The 18,950-nt window shown below is 36.2% G+C and overlaps 4 protein-coding genes and 1 pseudogene across 8 annotated transcripts in view; 4 read left to right on the top strand and 1 right to left on the bottom strand.

Moving 5' to 3' along the window:
- Positions 1–18,950, top strand: part of LOC104747193 (glycine-rich protein 3 short isoform) — a 57,161-nt gene that overhangs the window by 17,924 nt on the left and 20,287 nt on the right. The window lies entirely within an intron of this gene.
- LOC147926867 (uncharacterized) lies at positions 1,567–3,416 on the bottom strand (annotated as a pseudogene).
- On the top strand, positions 6,979–8,376 carry LOC104747190 (iron-sulfur assembly protein IscA-like 2, mitochondrial). 5 transcript variants are annotated; one of them, XM_010468774.3, is made up of 5 exons: positions 6,979–7,117; positions 7,190–7,366; positions 7,610–7,734; positions 7,847–7,955; positions 8,143–8,376. In XM_010468774.3, exons 3-5 carry the CDS (start codon positions 7,613–7,615, stop codon positions 8,206–8,208), a joined length of 297 nt encoding a protein of 98 aa, XP_010467076.1. In that variant the 5' UTR covers positions 6,979–7,117; positions 7,190–7,366; positions 7,610–7,612; the 3' UTR covers positions 8,209–8,376. The 5 variants fall into 5 exon arrangements, with proteins under 5 accessions (XP_010467076.1, XP_010467078.1, XP_010467079.1 ...); XM_010468776.3 differs by having other exon boundaries at positions 6,991–7,117; positions 7,182–7,366; XM_010468777.3 differs by having other exon boundaries at positions 6,993–7,117; positions 7,220–7,366.
- On the top strand, positions 13,142–14,179 carry LOC104747191 (uncharacterized). The gene is made up of 2 exons (XM_010468778.3): positions 13,142–13,353; positions 13,692–14,179. Exons 1-2 carry the CDS (start codon positions 13,272–13,274, stop codon positions 14,012–14,014), a joined length of 405 nt encoding a protein of 134 aa, XP_010467080.2. The 5' UTR covers positions 13,142–13,271; the 3' UTR covers positions 14,015–14,179.
- On the top strand, positions 14,748–15,993 carry LOC104747192 (glycine-rich protein 3 short isoform-like). The gene is made up of 2 exons (XM_010468779.3): positions 14,748–15,242; positions 15,576–15,993. The coding sequence occupies exons 1-2, from the start codon at positions 15,155–15,157 to the stop codon at positions 15,776–15,778; spliced, it is 291 nt and encodes a 96-aa protein (XP_010467081.1). The 5' UTR covers positions 14,748–15,154; the 3' UTR covers positions 15,779–15,993.

Raw genomic sequence — 18,950 nt, 5'->3', positions numbered from 1 at the left:
TTTCTTTAACAAAATGGGTCAGTATAGTTATTCTCAACCTTCATCTTCATCCGAGTCATCTAATCAGTGTCACTTTCAACCCTCACCTTCTCCTTCATCTGCTTCGTCTATTAGGTCTCGACGTTATGGAGACCCTACCTATGGCATACCTCAGAAGTGCATTTGTGGGAGTCATCTAAAAATGTCTACTAAAACTGACGAACCAAGCATTGGACGTATTGTCTATGAATGCAAGAAAAGTGGTGTAAGTATTTTCCTTTTTCAAATTCTAGACTTCTCGATCTCTCTCTCTATATGTTGTCCATTCCGACTCCCTCAACCATTTTTTTCTCCTCGCAAGACTGGTGGACATCACTATAGCAAGTGGTGGGACAAAGCCATTATGGAGGAGATACACGATATCAAGGCGATGTTTTCGGAGACAGACGACCATATGCTGCGGTTCATAACTTACACATACAAGGGTGAAAGATGTGATCCTCGCTCGGTCCTTGCTCGTGTCAAGTCAAATTCCGAACAGATCGACAACCTCCATGAGATGGTCGCAGAGTTAAATGCTGGGTACACAGACTTCAGGGCTTTTGTTCAGCGATTCCCACCTCCTAGCACACACCCAAAACGCAACCGGCCGACATATGCTTCTGTTTTGTACACTTTAATTTCTCTCCTTGTCCTTCTCTTCGCAGTTGGGTTTTTCATTAGGAAATTTGGATACTGAGTATCACCTGGCGAATATGTCCATCCAATGCGATGGACATATGGATATGTATTTTGTTGTCTACCCCGATTATGTCTACCCTTTTATTTTATTCGGAAAATTGTATTGCTTTGCTGTTTTAGTCCACCCTTTCTCGAGGGACATGTATTTGATTTTTTTTTGTCTATCTGTTATCTGGTTGTACAACGAATTAAGGTGTTTGGCTCTTTTATCTTCGGGTTTTATACACAAGTTAATGGTGGTAGACATTCTAATCCGGTAGACATTATTAGGATAGCCAAAAATATGAACAAAGTCAATAGGAATATAACCGAGGAACTTACAATCTTGATAGACATAATAAACCCGAGGGACATTACAAATTCAATAGACATTACAATTCCGATAGACATAATAAACCCGATAGACATAACTGCGATAGACATAACAAAAGACATTAGAAATCTGAATTATCAGTTCGCATGTCTACAGAGGCTAAAAGTAGACATAATACAACCGATAGACGATAAAAAACAGACCCTTCCAACCTAAGATACAAAAAGACTCTTCCAACTTAGATTCATGGAAGCCACCTGCAAAATAGTTTAGTAGCCTCTGTTGAAAAATCAACAATGTTTCAGTTTCTAAACGGTAATACCCATCCCAAACACATACATGAGATGCCATCTACAGAAAACATCAATACTTTGGAACCTTTCCTTCAAATCAGCTGCGAACAGGTTTTCCTGTTGTGTCCCACTCCAAAACATCTTCCACACTTGTTTGGTGTCTTCCTCTTTTTCCTCTAATTACATCAAAAAAAATTTGCATTAGATCACTTCAAAAGTAATCACAACCAAAGTTATCACTCATGAGAAACTTACTTTATGTTTTTCACCTTGTGACAATATCCTTTTCTTCTTCGACCTCACACCACCGTGTTTTATTCGAGGTGGATCAACAGCCTCTTCAGTTACAGCCTCTGGAATATCGCTATCCCATTCTTTTGGTACTGCCATAATGATTTGTTCATATTTTTTCCTCCACGGCTCAACAAAGTAGAACTCCCCAATGAGGCTGTAAATATCAATTTGCAGCACTCCTCTCACAGCTAAAGCGTGACAGCAAGGCACCTTTAGTACATCAAAGACACGACAAGTGCAAGTTTTATTCTGCAAGTCCATCTTGAAAGCAAGGCCGCGTCCATCATTGACTTGGTAAGTCCACTCGCTGGCTGATAGCACCCGGTAGTCGACCGCTTGTTCCAGGTGATCTATAAGTATTTCTTCTATCTCCGGGGTGCATCGTGTTTTTTTTATTCGCCAATGTCCTCCTACAATAAAATCACCTCATCAACATTGCTCGTATGAACTCAACCATCGACACGATCAGGTAATCAACAGTAGTTTGCATTGCTGCATTCAGCGACCCAGAAATGTTGCTACTCATTATATTGTAACAATCTCCGGGGAAGTGAGAATGTGTCCAGTGTGGTAGTCCAATTTCTGTAAGATACATAGCACACGCGGGTCCACGGTTCTCTATTTCTCTCCACCAATAACGGAAATCGCCAACTGTATATGCCCTTGCAGCTTTGGAAACCACTGTAGCCAAACCTTCGCAATGAAAGTTGTGCTTCACATTTCTAAATAAATGAACAGAACATGCCCAATGCTGCGCAAAAGGATACACTCTACGTAGGCCTGCATATATTGATGCATGTCTGTCAGAGACAAAGACTAAGCCTTCTTCATCTGGTACAAATTTTTTTCAGATTTTCAAAGAACCAAACCCATCCTCCTTCATTTTCCCCATCAACAACTCCAAATGCCAAGGGGAAAATTTGCATATTTTCATCTTGTCCACTCGTTGCAATCAAGCAACCTTTATACTTCCATTTCATTGCGGTGCCATCAATTACAATCACTTTCCTCAAATATTGATAACCAGCTATGCAAGCACCGAAAGCAAAAAACAGGTACTTGAACAATGCGTTCCCTTTTTTGTCCACCGTATTGTGCATTGCAGTCAACGTCCCTGGGTTCGTTGACTTCAGTAGGTGCAAGTATGTCGATAGAAACCGATAATTGTCTTCTTCATTCCCTCTAGCTTGCTCCATGGCCAGCTTGCTCCATGGCCAGCTCTTTTGCATTCCAAGCCTTCGTATAAGAAATTAGCACGTGTAATTCAGACAAAACAATATCAGGGAGCTCGCATGTTCTTGGTCCTTTCTTGCCATTTGCGAATTTGGCTTTTAGCAGATCTGCCAATATTTTTGCCGTTGCTTTCTCTCCATATCTCGACCTTGTCCCGACATCACAACTGTGCTTCATTGTCAATGTCTTTATTTCCAAGTTCATCGGATTGGCATGGGTTGTTGCATACACTCTCCAGCCACAGTTCTTGTCTATGCAATTCACTATAACTCTGCCTGGATCTGACTTACTTATCCGGAAACTAAACAGCCTTGTCATCGCATATAGGGACAGCATCTTATGCATCTCCTTTTTGTTTGCAAATATTCGTCCCACATAAAGACTGTCGGTCGCCATTTTTAATCCATATTCCTTTCTTCCTCTGGGGCTCCTCTCATATTGTCATGCACTGGAGGAGCATCATTCAGTAGATGAGGATCGTCTTCCCTTATTATTGCTCTGTTACTCCGTAAATAGTCCATCTCCATGATCCTTCGGTCTCTCACGCCCAACCCAGAGTCCATCTCCTCCAACCCACTACCAATAAATTCAGATTATTTCCCTATAACATTGTCACGCACTGGTGGTGCATCACCCATCCATGTAGTAACACCACGTAAGATGTCCTCAAAAGGCACTGGTGGTGCATCAGCTACCACCGATGGATTGTGTGTCACTATTTCCATCCCTGTAGTATGAATCACATCATCATGTGCGAGGCCCTCGTTCGGCAACTCCTCATCTAGCTCTATTCCTAACCCAAAACCAATAGGATCCATTGCCCTCTCCACCCTACGTTTGTAAGGATCCCATTCTTGCGGGTATTCTTTGTTAATCCATTCTGTCCACTCATCAAAATCATAGTCCTCCGAGTCTTTGAAACATGGCAATTCTACGAAGCTACCCGATGGACCACTTCCCTCTCCGTATCCTTTCTCGACTGCCCCTACTTTCCTCTTCCCTTGCTTCTCACCTACTCCTGATTCCTTGTGCCCCATCTCCGCACGATGGCTGTCTTCAAAATTTCTCAGACATTCTAACAACAATTCATCGGGGACTTCTGTGCTCGATGGACTTACACTGTTATCCAATACTGGGATAGACAACCCATTCGCTTCCCCATTATGTCCACAGTCAGTAGACATTAAATGATCTCCACCAGATGACAAATCGTATTGTCCATTTGGTTCTACCAACATCCCAGTCGTGTTTGTTTCATTCTCGGTGGACAAAATATTATGTCCTTCCTCGACGGTCGCTTTCTTCTTCTTCTTCAGGGAAACATACAAATACAGTCCACCACACTCTTCATTCTTCACTTTAAACTGTTGAAACTCAACATCACTGTCTACTGAAACTGGGGGCATCTTACCTTGTGTAAAGAAAATTGTGTCTTCTGGGTGTCAAAAGCATAACTCCATGTTTCTTTCCTCTTCTTTGACACCCAAAACCTCTGTAATCTTGGTCTTCAACCCCACAAACGTTGTATCTTTTTCGAGAGACAAATATCTTACCATTTGTCCATGACGGACAGAAAACTTCCACATACCACCATCTACACATGTCCATTCACCCAGCAGGAGACACACTCTCCCGAACATCTGCATAATTAATGGAAAGAGAATCAAATTTTAACACAATCAATGCAGGGTAATTAGCAGTTGGCCATATTTAATGCAAGAACACCAATTTCTCCTAACCGACCATATTAAATGAAAGAGATATACATACATCCACTTTTCCGACAACCAACTCCACCTTCCTTTACCTACCTTTTTCTTCAGATCTGTTTAAGATTAGGAAAGCTTAGTTTTAGAAAATGGCAGCATTAACTCCATAAAACTCTTTTTAACACAATAAAAATCGAAATTTTCTGTCCATCTCGCAATAAATGCAGGTCCAATCATCATTAATGTCTTCAATTTTGAATTCCCCCGCCACTTCTTTTAGTCAATTAAGCGAGAGGTTATAATGATCTTTTCGTACTCTCCCTATCCCACAAAATTGGCATTTCTAAGGAGAAAACAAAAAACTGACCTTTGGTACAAATTTTTAAACGAAAATGGCATAATTAATAAAAATCCCTTTTGATTTTCGTTTGTATTAATTTTTTTCTTTTGAGGACTTAATTAGTGAAAGGTCTTGTTTGTCCAAAAAAAGATATGTCCATATGTATGTCTAGTGTATTGATCGTTGCAAATTAAAATTCGATAAAATAGTTGATAGAAATATAATGCATCAATGCAAACACAAATACAAATACTGGGATGTAGCAAATGGTAGCTAAACTGAATATTTAAATTACCAAACACAGCTACAGTTCTTAAATTCCCTTTGACCTATGAATTTGTTGTATTTTTCGTTGAGTCTCTTTCTTATAAAATGCATTTTTTTTGTTCAAGTTAATTTTTTACGAACTCGTCGATAGTCCATACTATGGATAGTGAATAAAACTACAATCACTTGAGAAAAAGATGATAGCTATCTTTCTCTTAAGAGTCAGCATCGTTCAGCCGTAGTTATTGACTTATTGTTTTTGAAAATTTTGGCTCGAAGACTGACAATCAATTGACGTGAGATTAATTCTAACACTTGCATGGTCTACGTTTCAGGAGATCTTAGATGAGTCTTTTTATCACACATAGCCATGAGACACCTCACCATTAGGCATTAATTAAATGTTAATGTACATTTCCATTTCTAATCAACTCATCCCAACCTGAACACACCCGAGACTCCACATACATTATCTACCATTGACAAATCTGTCCTTTATCAAAGGAATACAAATAATGTAAGCTTACTCGATCTGTTATCTAAACGGTTTTCTTCAGAATTATAGCTTTCTTTTTTTAAAAGAATCTTTGAGATGACCACTTTTGAAATATGGTAACAGAAAAAGAAAATTTATAATACTGTAGTAGATTTTTTAACCCCTATACATATTCTTTACCTTTCTTTCACCTTTATCGACATAAAAGATGAGAAATTTCTACATAATGTTTGTAATACGGGGCCACTCATATTTGTCTCTTTCTTCACTAACGAAACAAATTAAATACTGTCATTTCTTCTCTTCTCTCTCTTTTTCATTTTCTTTTTAATACATATATCCTCTAAATGAGTTAATTTGGACGGTGGCATAGAGTGATTTTTTTCTTCTTTTCTTTTTGGCAAATAAAAAGTTTACGTTAAGTAAAACTTTCTAGTTGTTATGTCACTGTTAACGTAACATTCGCGCATTAAAGAAGGGTTAGTGAAAGGGAATTTGAAAAAGTATTTTCCGAACAGTTCAATTCGTGGTTCTTGAAAACATATACTATTTAAACAGTTTAATACGAAGAACAGCCAAAATAACCGTAAAATCGAACATCAAATAGTAGAATGACGTGAAAAATAAATATGAATGTACGTATAAATTCTGCATGGTAAACCGGAAACTAATAAGGGATGAAAAAATCTCTTTCTTAATTTATTTAGCAAATCTTAATGATTACAAAAACTTTTTAACTAGCTTAGGAACAAATTCGAGTTTTCTCTTAGAATAATCAAGCCTATATAGCGTTCTTCCTGTGAAATTGTGGATCATTTTCTTATCAAATATTTTCTAATTTATGTGAAGTCGTAGTATGTTCTTAACTTGGCTTGCTTCTTTTTCTCGAGTGAAATTTTTTTTTTTGCCTTTTTCGGATTTTTAGTTTATCTTTTGTAGATTTAAATTTATTTTTCTTTTTTTTCTTTTAGGATGATGGTGAGCTGCTGATTAGGCTAATCTCCCCTATTATTCCATTTTCTTCTATGTATTTCTGGTTTAGGTTGAATTAACTACACGTTGCTCGATCTTTCTCCTACACAACAAAATAAACTGATAAAATATAAAAGATAACAGTGAATAATGTATATAAAATATATATAATGAGTGAAATTCAACAATGTAAGAGTATGTGCATTAGCGTATATATGGTCTGTCCTTCAGTAATAAAATCTTAAATTTAAATATAAATCAACGATATATTGAAGGAACGTTCCTAATATTGGGACGTATTTTGCTAACACGTGTTGGCGTCTAATTTGTTGTTGTTTTATGGGTAGGGTGAAGCAAAAAAAATCGAAGTATCGAGATCATTTCTTTTCTCTCCGAGTCTCTCTCTTTACTCTCTCTCTCTCTTTCATAACGGCGATTTGTTTGCTCCGGCCGATCTGAGCTATCACCGATTTGATTAAGGTTGTTTCTAAGCATAATTACTGACACAAACAAGTTCTTAGTGAATTTTGTTTTCTTACTTCAGTTATCCAGATGACAGATGATTGGAATGATGCAATACAGCTACTAAGTGCAAGGGATATGGCGCAAAAGACAGTAATCGGGAAGGAGCGGATCGTGTATAGTACAGATAGAGATATGATGGAACAAAACTATGAGACAGACGAGTGGGAAAGAAGATTCAAAGAGTTGGAAAAAACGGATTGAAATGTGAAATTCTGATTCATATCTGCTGCTTTGAATTGATCTCTTTGTAAATCTGATTCAAAATTGATCACTTTTGCTCTAATTCAGATTGAAAGATTCTGTTTGTTTCGAATAACATCCATAGTTCATGATTCTGTTTGAATTGAACTTACATGTTTTAGATTGTTGGAACTTGGAAGCAGACATTGTTTGTCGTTGTTTTGCTCCTTCTCTTGACTTTTATGAGTGTTGTTGTCAATTTGTTAGAGGATGAAAGAGTTACAATCTAGTGAGCCGGAGAAGAAGCTGCTTCGCTTGGGTGTAGAGACGGGAGGGTGTTCTGGTTTCCAGTATGTGTTTGAGCTTGATAGTAAAACCAATCATGATGACAGGTACTTTGATTTGATCACCTCAAGTCTTACTGTTACCATTCTCTAGAACAATCATGATTCATTCTGTTGCAAAACTGCATCACTCAGTTATAGTTGTTCTTGAACATTGCAGGGTTTTTGAGAAGAATGGTGTCAAATTGGTTGTAGATAACGTTTCATACGACTTCGTGAAAGGTGCCACAGTTGATTATGTGGAGGAACTGATCCGTGCTGCTTTTGTGGTAAACTAAACCCCTCTTTTTGTCATCTTTTTTTTTTCTTCATTGCATATATTAGTCATTAGAAAGCATTCTTGCATGTACCTGATGAATTGATAGGGGACAAGATATAATCTTGAAACTGCATGTTTTTTTCAGTAACCTTATGTAAGATTTTCTTTTGATTTCTGTTTAATGCTTTGGTGTTTAGGTAGCTGAAAACCCAGCCGCAGTAGGTGAATGCAGTTGTAAAAGCTCATTCATGGTGAAACAGTGAATCACTGAATCTGTCTTCTTTACATGGAGTAGAAACCACGTTTGATCTTTTGTTTATTACATGTATAATGTCATAACTAGGGAAAGATACAAAACTTTGTAGGCTTCTAGCTCAACAAATAATTTGTTCATCCTATTTTTAAAGAATAATGGAAAAGATTTATACAAAGAGGAATCTTGTATCTTCTCTTCATTTACACAACAATTTGGTCTCTACCTGCTCTTGATCATACTTCATAGATCTCAAATCACAACTCCAGCTGATGATAGTGAGTCCTTGTGAGTACTTAACAGAGAAGAGCGGCTTAACTCCTTTAGCTTTCCCTTCTCCACCAAGAACACTCTCTGCGCCATCATCACTATCTCCAGTCTATGTGCAATCACAATTACTGCAAACATAACAGCCATGAAACCATTTGTAATCATCTCAGTGATGATCCACTTCAAAGGTCTTTTAGAATTGAAGAACCGAATATGTGCTTTGATTGAGCATATTTGGACTAACTTTGGACATCTTCCAGATAATGAAAATTAATTAAAAAAAATTTATGAATTGAATAAAATGTTTGTTTTTATCTTCGATGTTTGTATGGTTTATGTTTTTTATCTTTCATGTTTTAATTGTATAATTTGTTTTTTTCAAGTTTTTGTAACTTTGTAATTTTCTTATGTTTTTATGTCAATGTTATATGTTTTATTTAAATTAAAAGTTTAATATGTTTTTACTTATTTATTTAAATAATTAATTTTTAAATTAAAAATACTATTATTTTTTCCAGGGGACCAACTGTGAAGGACACCAATGCTCATACCAAACTTAAGAAACTCTCAAAATAAGAATAAAATATTTGAAGGACCAAAAATTTTCCTTGACCGATGCACATGACCTAACAGAGCAAAATGCATTTGGTACCATGTTATCGATCGAGCCGAAGATATGAAGAAGAAGATAGTCAAAATTTTCTCTATTGCTGATCGAATACTAAACAATCCATCATATGTTACAAAAAAACTCCCTTATGCGCCAAGGAGTTGTTAAGTGGTTTTAATTAGTGGTTAACATTGAATTAATAGTGCACATATTTGAGTGAAGTACGAATCATTTTATGATTATTTGGAAAAAAATGACACCGTACGAGAAAAAAACCACGTTGCTCAGGTTAAAAAGTTGCGGAAAGTCTTTTCGCCCGGTTTCTAATTCTTGCTTATGATTCATATGGTTATGAGCTTATCGTATTACCAGTCTCTAACTTTAAATAATGTATATTGGATGACCCTAGATCTCTCTATGCGCAATCTGCTATGTTTTGTCGGATATGTATTAATGATAGTTCTGAGTTACGAAAAGTGATTGAGGCCTGTTCTTTTTCAATTCTCTGAATGAGCGGCTGCGACAGAAAAATAGGCAAAACAGCTCATACTAATGTGAAGAGGAGTCGCTGATATCTTGTGTTTTTATGTGATTTTAAAGCTTAATTATTCATTGTTTTGTGCATATTCATGAGCATTTAGGTTGTTTAGGTTGCATTTTGCATCAAGTTTGGTATCTCAGGTGTTGGAGTAGAGATGTACACGAAAAATGTGCTTTGGAGCTAAATAAGTCAAGAATTAGCAATATAATGGAAGACACACATTTTGATGCGCACAAGATGATTGATGATTCGGAACCAGTCTGCAGTCCCTCAAAGATCGACTCGTATGAAGACCTTTCCTGGGGATTTAGCTCTGGAGTTCTTCACCAAAGTTATTGGAACTTGAGTAAGCTTTGCAATGGAGGTAATTTCAGGACAATCGGATGTGTGTGTAAGGAGTTATACCTGTTTTAGTGAGCGTATATACAGCCAGAACTGGAGATCAGATGGACCAAAGTGCGAAGACACACGCGGCCACACCACTCGGCCAAGCCTTGGACGATGGAGTTCAAATGGTTGAAGGTGCGAAGACACACGCGTCCACCACACGCGGCCAAACCAAGGCCGAGGGAAGACATGCGGCCACACCACTTGGCCAAGCCATGGCCGATGGAATTCACATCAAGCTTGTTTTATTTTTGACCCGGGTTTGATCCAGTTTGTTTTGGGTTGACCTAGGTTCTCTTCTACTCTCCTATAAATACTCTAAACCTATTAAGGAGACTCATATCTTATATTATCTCTTGTTTTAGTAGCCACTTAGGGTTCATAAGCTTGTTTACTCTTGGTTATTGAATCCTTTTTATTTCCCAGTTTTAATAGCAATTTTTTCTTCTAATCTCTCAATCTATAAACTCTTATCATGATTTCACAAAGATCAAACTCTTTCCTTTGTGTGATCATGATGATGAGTGAGTAGATCTTTTAAGAACTTTGGGCTTGATAGATTAGGGAGATAGATGGTTGATCTTTGATGTCTAGGGCTTTATTTATGCATTTCCTATCTTGATTAGTGATAATAATGCTAGATAGCTTTGATCAAGCTTGAATTTAGACTTTAGGTTTCCATGCCCACATGGTGTTTGATGAAATTCCTGAACCAAACTTTTCAAGAGCTTTGCATTCCTAGCCAATGGAAATTGATGATTAGGATGCTTAGTGGTATTTGAACTTGTTCTTAATGCATGTTTGTCTTGTGATTACCTTTGGAAATTGTTGATTATCACTTAATTAGCATAAGATCTCTATCATGGAAATGAATTGATTTGCATAAGTGTTCTAGCCATAGGATTGATCTTGATTGTTACTTAGGCATCTAGAATTGATTAGCTATCTCCCAAGTCAATTACCTTGCCCAAGGTTCTTTTGTTAATTCTTGATTTTCAGTATTATTGCTAGTTGTGTTCTATTGTCTTGAGTTTGCATTGTCTTGTTTACTTTGTTTGAATCATTTTGTTAGCTAAGATTGTGATAAAAGAACTTTTCCTTATTAAGAATAGATTAAGCATATTTTTGTATTCTTGGTGTGTTGGTTAATGCAAATTGTGGATTGATAATAATTGATACAAAAGATACTACATCAGTCGCTGCTGGTGTGAAGAAGAGTAGCTGCACTGTTCAGATGAGCTACTGCAAGAATCGCTAGAAAATCCGGCGACTTCTCTCTCCCCCCTGTGACACTTTTTCTCACTCTATCAGACACGTCCGCATCTTCTTCTTACTTTTTCTGTTGTCATTTTGTTTTTTAATTACCGTTATCACCACCGTTTTAAGTTGTCGCCGTCGCTCATTCCGCGACTTGAAAACAAACTGAGCTTAAATGTTTTACAAAAGATAATGAACAAGAGGCGTATCATAATTGGAAAAATAAATTTATATTAAAATTGTCCTATAAAAGTTATAAAATTATAGTTTTAACTAATTACTGTGACATTAGAAAGAGACTGTCCTGTGCGTACGGCAGGCCAGTCTATGCTAAAAATTTTCAACATGATTCAAATTTAGATTTTGCACCATATTAATATATTTAACAGAAAAAAAACTAAGGTTCTTGAAGTGTAATAGTTGCTAGAAAATATATATGTATATTACAATATAAAAACAGATCAAACATTTGTAACAAGTTATATACATACTAAAAGGATAAACAACAGTAAAAAATTCAAATACCAAAATTAATTATACAGGAAATTTATTTTATAAAAGTAATATATAACATATATTTTTATTGATTTATGCATATATAATAAAATAGTAAAATAAAAACTACAAAATATGATTAAATGCGGTGCTTTTTAAAAATCAAATTTCAAATTCTGGGTGCCTTTTTCCAATCATATTTAGTATATTGGAAAAAGAAATTATAGAAAAAAAAATTATATGCCGCGTATAGCAGATTTCTATCTTATATATAAAAAAATTTATAAAATGATGCATGCTACTAAGGATTTTCTAGGTTTATTACAGTTATAAGTGAATATGTGTATAGATGGGATCCAATTTATTTTTAAAATTAAGAAAACTGGTTAAAACATCTCCATTTGTGATAAAACTGGAGTGTTTTTAGTTAGATTAAAGTTTTTAAAATGTTGGAAACTAATAGAAAAATGATATGTAAGATAGAAAATGTCTAACGAAATGTCTTTAGTATCTTCTCTAAAATACTCTTCTCACTCTTCGAAAGAGTCCTAAATTTATATTAAAAGATTATTAAAGATATCCGGTGTATATAACCAATATAATGGAGTAGGTCTAATAGTACTTGAAATAAATAAAAAATATGGAACAAAGTATTACGAATTTACGATAGCTGTGTGAGATACCGTGTCAAAAAAATAGTTAAGAAATTCACGACTCACGTCCAAGTAAAATGTATCTAGCAAGGATGGCAACTACATGTCTACACTCAATAACTTCGACAAGACTCATCTCCTCTACGGATGTATGAACCCTAATTTACGTTTAGGTACCTCGCTCGGATTAGTTGGATAGATAGTTTGATAACAATCTGGCGCCTGCATTAACTATATAGCCAAGCAAATTTCCCAATAAAATCTCCATTTTTTGTCATGACCAATATATAGCCAAGCAAAATTATTGAGACCTTTAGAGTAACTCCTTCGTAGTTACTGCATATTGCTCCTCTATAGTCTACTTAACTCATTATAGTTACTCATTTTCACTGAATATAGATTTGTCTGTCGGCAAAGATTAGAAGGGATATATTTAACAAGTATCAATAGAGACAACACTGTGGACGACTTTTCTGCCCACATGATAATAAATAATCCATTAATAAAGGAATTCTAAAAAACTACAAGGCTACATGTGTTATGTGTACGAACGAATGCGCTGTGCTTAACAAGTTTGTAGAAATATCTAAAAGACTAGTGGAGTAAGCCGTTTACGTAATTCCAAATTTATTCCAAGAACGGACCATAAAGGGACCCGACACATGAAACACGTATACATATTTTGATTCTTATCTCCTCTCCTTAACACTTTGTTTTGACTTTTCTCATTCCCCCCCCCCCCCCCCCGCCCCCCCCCCCCCCCCCCCCTGTTTTCTATAAATAGAGGGCATGCAGCATAGCATTTTACTCATCACTTGGTTTAACATACTAAGAGAGTTATAAGAAGCTGAGAAGAAAAAATGGCTTCCAAGGCTTTGATTCTGTTTGGTCTCTTTGCAATTCTTCTCGTTGTCTCCGAAGTGTCTGCGGCAAGGCAGCCAGGTACGTAAATTCTATTAACACATTTCAGTCTATAGTATACTTCTTCCTTTGGAGGCTATATAACCTAAAAAAATAAAAAAAATAAAATATATTATGCTTATGAGGCTAATAGAACTCTCTGTCTCATCTAATTATTGGTGCTTACTAGAATCAAATTAAACATACTTCACTTAATTATGTTGTGGGTTTCTGGTATATTTTATAAAAAAATTATATAGAACGTATAGTCAAAAGCTTTTTAATAAAGAAGGAGCACTTCCGAATTTATATGCATATTTGAAGTTAAACATAAAATGCACATTTGCACGTGCTAACCATTTTTGCTGAAATATTGCCAGTGAGTGAGGAAACTGTGCACCCTGATGGTCATGGTGGTGGCTACAACAGTGGAGGTGGAGGAGGATACAACAGAGGAGGAGGAGGAGGAGGATACAATAGAGGAGGAGGCGGAGGAGGATACAACAGAGGAGGAGGAGGAGGATACAACAGGGGAGGAGGAGGAGGATACAACAGAGGAGGAGGAGGAGGCCACGGAGGAGGAGGATACAACGGAGGAGGAGGATACAACAGAGGAGGAGGAGGAGGCCACGGAGGATACAACGGAGGAGGACACAAAGGAGGAGGAGGAGGCCACGGGGTCAACGGAGAAGGAAAAAACTAATATAATGACCAACATGCAGGAATGCATCTATAGATACGCTTATGTGTGTGTGTAACAATAAGTAAATCATGGCGAATGTGTAATGAAAAAGCTTAAGAATGTAATGTCTCTGTGTTTAAGTGTAACCTTCGCTATTTGCATAAATAAATCGTTTGTAGTTATTTCTTTCTTTTTTTTGTGTGAAAGAGAGTGTTGTTTAATTATTCATACTCTTAGTTTTGGATACAAAATAAGTCTGGGACTGGCCAATGAATTGCTTTTGTTAATGCAAAAGATCATAAATTCTAAGGTTTGATAACTGGTTGTAAGATATATATACTTAGAGAATACATAAATCATGTTATTGCAGTAAAAAGTGTGAACCAATTTGCAAAACCAGCTTACTGAATTTGTGTATGAGATATTATTATGCTTAGTAAAAATATGCAAACAATCATAATTATAAGTACATATGTGTTTCATGATTATAACTACAGCTGCCAAAAAATATAATAATAAAATGATAAATGCATATCAAATTAATCATGGCATGCAATGTAATGTATTAACAACATTGTAATTTTAAATTTGAAAACAATTGTAGAGATACAGAATAAATTGTGTTAAATATACTACTTATAAATTCAATATACAGAAAAAAAACATATAGTAAATATTGTAATTTTTCAGCCACAAAAATTTATGAAATCATTGGATAATATAAATTCAATATACAAGGTCATTTGCACATTCCAACTTTAGAGGGGTCTTATATTGCTCCTATATAATTTATGTTCGAAATCAGTGAGCTGAACCGGTACAACACTAGTGGACGACATTTCTGTTCAAAAAGCAACAAAAACAATATCTATATGTGTGTGGATGCGCTGTGTTTGAGAAGTTGATAGAATATTTAGAAGACGGGGTTGCATTTATGGAGTTTTGTATTTTCTTTGAATGAATCCAACAACCAAATGGCCACGAGCCCACGACACAATCAACCCATGCAAAAACTTTGACACTTCTCTTCTTATCACTTTGTTTTTGATTGTGATAAAACACTGCCTTTGATCTCATTCCCTCCACCTCGATCGTTTTCTTTTAATAGAGGGAAACATTTGATCCATTCCATAATCATAGAGTTATTAGGAAGTTGAAGAAATGGCTTCCAAGGCTTTGGTTCTGTTGAGACTCTTTGCAGTTCTTCTCGTCGTCTCCGAAGTAGCTGCGGCATCCGGAAGGGAGTTGGGTATGTAAATTGTTTTGTTTCTCTTTTATATTTCAGTCTACTTTTTACATTACAAGCTACTTGAAAGAAGAGATATATATTCGTGATGCAAATTTGAACTAACGTACCATTTGATAATATTTCAGTCGACATGTTTAATCCTTACCATACGCATCTCGACCAACTCAAACTATTTAGATGTTTTGTACGAATTATATAGTCGATGTAGACGCCGTTTTTATAAATCCTTAAGAAAAAATTAGAGATCCACATTTAGAAACATATGTTAAAAAGATTTTAAGAGAATGTTTTCTTAAATAACCGCCGAATTAAAATAGTGTTTTTTTTGGACAGGCACGGTCAAGCAAGAAGACGAAACAGTGCAACCTGATCAACAAGGCTACGGTGGAGGCTCTGTTCCCGGAAGAGGTTATGGAGGAGGAGGAAATATCGGAGGAGGTTACTGTCGCCAGGGCTGCTGCTACAGAGGTTACCGTGGCTGCTTAAGGTGCTGTTCTTATGCTGGAGAAGCTGTTCAGACTCAGCCTGGTCACTAAATATACAATATATTAACCACCATGCGGTATGTGTCTGTATGGTTATAAACTTAATTATAAATAAGACATGGTGTGTTTGTACACAAAAAGGGGAGGATATATTTGGGAAGATAAAAAATACTGGAATGAAGTTTCATACTGTATTTATGTGTTTGAGTTCGAGTTCTAGTTTGTGCCGTTTGCATAATAAAATCGTATGTAGTTAGTTAACGTTATCGTTTCGTTCACCATTATGTAACAGTGATATATGTTATTATTATTCATACTCTTAGGGTTGGAGAAAAAAAAAAAATAGACGTACAAAACACAACAGATCCAACAACAAATTCAATTGATGTGTCTCTTTAGAGTTTAATTAGCCTAAAAGCATGATGAACGTTGAAAACTAAAAATATTAGGTGATGATGACAAAGCTAAAATTATAACAGACGAAGATATTGACATCCATCAACACCAAAATGAGAAGGTAAAGGTTTATTCTACTAGGGATTTTATACTTTATCAAGATAAAAGTCTCACCATGTGAAAATATTAATTGGATTAAAACCAATAGGGTTTAACTAGATAGACACCGATTTACTAGAGTGGTTTTTTTGAATAACAAATTTCTATATTATATAGTAGGGTTTATGGGAATTAGAGTATATTTTTTCCTTCATTCTCTTTAAAATTTTCTGGTTTGTACTCTATATATAAAAAAACCTTGAACGTTTAATAAAATTATCGAGTATTTTGATCAAAAGAATCGAAGGGCCTAAAAAACTATTCAGATAGGATCCTATCTAGAGTTTTATCAAATAGGTTAGAGATACTTTCTTTCTTGGTAACAAAAAGAAAAGCTAGATGGGATCTAAAAAAAACAAGGGCAAAACCAAGGGGACGGTGGCAAAATAGATTCTTATATAGTCCAAGTTCATTTCGGTAGGACGTGGCTCTCCAAAACCTAATGTCGTAGGTTCAAATCAATATGGTGGTGATCTTGAAGGCCACTTAAGGTTCCATTTAAGTATAAGTAATTTGGGTAATTATGGATATACCCTTTTGATGACGTAATTTCTAATAACAGCAAAATGGTTATTTGAAATTAAGCAATTTTTTTCTTTAAAAAATATAAACTCTTTATTAAACTGTATAAGGATGGTACAAACAAGTTAACCAGCCAAAGAGGTGGAACTGTATACAATCGATCCAACGACTTAATTAATAGAAACATAGTGAGAGAGCTTATCCACCGCAGAGTATTCCTTTCGCGATTGACATGGCCTAAGGAAGAGTTTCGGAGTTTCGACATCCAACGCCAAATATCATTTAGCAAGGTCCCCAATCGGCATGGCCTAAACAATTAGTTTTTTTTTTTTTTTTTTTATGTGAGAAAATCATTCTTCTCATATTCTGGATAAATATATGTAATTTTAAATCTTATATAATAAAAAAAGGTTTTCCTCAACTTCTCCTAATAACATGATATCTGACTTATTATATAACTAATACATATTCTTCCATTATTCTTATTCTTAAAGGCTATTATTTTTATGTTTTAATATTGGGCTTAACCAAACAAAACTAAATACAGGCCCACCAAATAAATCGACAGCTCTTACAAACGAACATGTACTCACCTTCTCACCTTCTCCACCATCGTTCCCAACAACTATCACCTCCGATGTAACTTTTTTATCGAGCCTTTGTTGTTTTTTCTCGGTGCATACGCCACTGGTCTCCATCCTTTGCTGCAAGCTCTTTGGTCAGCTTCCCCGTGAAGATCTCTTAGATTCCATCGTAGTCATATTTATTGGATAATTAAATTTCGTCTCATATATAGTTCCCATTCATTGAACAGTAACTCACCATCATATATGTTTGCTGCAAGCTCTTTGGTCAGCTTCCCCGTGAAGATCTCTTAGATCCCATCGTAGTCATATTTATTGGATAGTTAAATTCGGTCTCATATCTGGTTCCCTTTCATTGAACAGTAACTCACCATCATCTATGTTCTCTTCCCTCTGGGTTTTTCCAAAAATCTCTTAATCCTTGGGTTTCTTTGGTTTAGTTCTCCTACTTCACCACCAAATTCTAAATCAATTCTGGTTTAATGTCTGGGTCAAGATCCCAAACACCTATTTCAAGTTTGGAACTGTATGTGACATTAATCCTGTCCAAAATCGTTTTCAAATTGTTTGGATTCAAATTTAAAAATTCAAAAAAAGGGTTAAGATCCGCACCACCAAATAGAATCAGATGAACCATTACTATGATTACGTTATTTGTATTACTTATTACAATCTTTAAGGTAATTAAAGAATTCCATTGAAGTCTATCCTTCATTTTCTTCTTTACGTTTTCCACCCAATTATAACATAATCAAAATAATACCAAACACCTATGATTTCATGGTCATTAACAATTCATTCCAATCCCTGATTACTCTCCCTCAACCATTGCATTAAGTTTTCTTTTTAAATAACAACCTTTGACGACACTCACTGATGTGACCCACGGACTCGGCTATGGATCAATGGAGGAGTGTGTCTTCGGTCAAGTCAGAATCGGTGGGACTTTCCTCGGCCAAGCATCAAGGGTTCGAATCCAGAGAGGATTCAAACGACAGAAACGAGAGTTGAGGAGGTTCCAACGAACGGTTTGTGAAAATAGTCGTGAAGCCTTCTCGGAACGTACGGACGCGGCTGAGCGGATACGGCTAATGGCAGAACCGGTGGGAAACGGAGGTGGAAACGACGCGAGATGGTACTGGGAAGTCTCGAGGACTGATGGTGAAGAACTCGAGGCTGGCGGAGTGGAATCGATGATAGACTCGAGAGCTGGCGGAAGAGAACTCGAGATTGGGACGGTGGGACGAAAGAGATGGGCGATGGAATAAAGGTGGTTTGATGCGACGACACAAGAGGGTTGGCTCTCCTCTTGATACGGTCAACTAAGAGATTACAAACCCGGTTTGTGAATCTCTTAGGGTTTCTCAAGAGCCAAGTCCCGGACTTAGGCTAAGGAGAGAGGTGAGACAAGAACAAAGAATCTCTCTTTGTGAAAATTTCTATTTCTTTCAAGTCTGATTTTTACAATGAGGGTTGATGCCTTTATATAGTGAGGCTTACATAAGGAGACTGTAAAACCCTAGAGACGTGGCCATGATCTAAACCATACACATGGCCCAAAA

The sequence above is a fragment of the Camelina sativa genome, chromosome 15, assembly GCF_030686135.1.
Source record: "Camelina sativa cultivar CO46 ecotype springtype chromosome 15, ASM3068613v1".
Lineage (NCBI taxonomy): Eukaryota > Viridiplantae > Streptophyta > Magnoliopsida > Brassicales > Brassicaceae > Camelina > Camelina sativa.
Note: the sequence above shows the minus strand (reverse complement) of the source record. Positions and strands in the feature narration are given on the sequence as shown.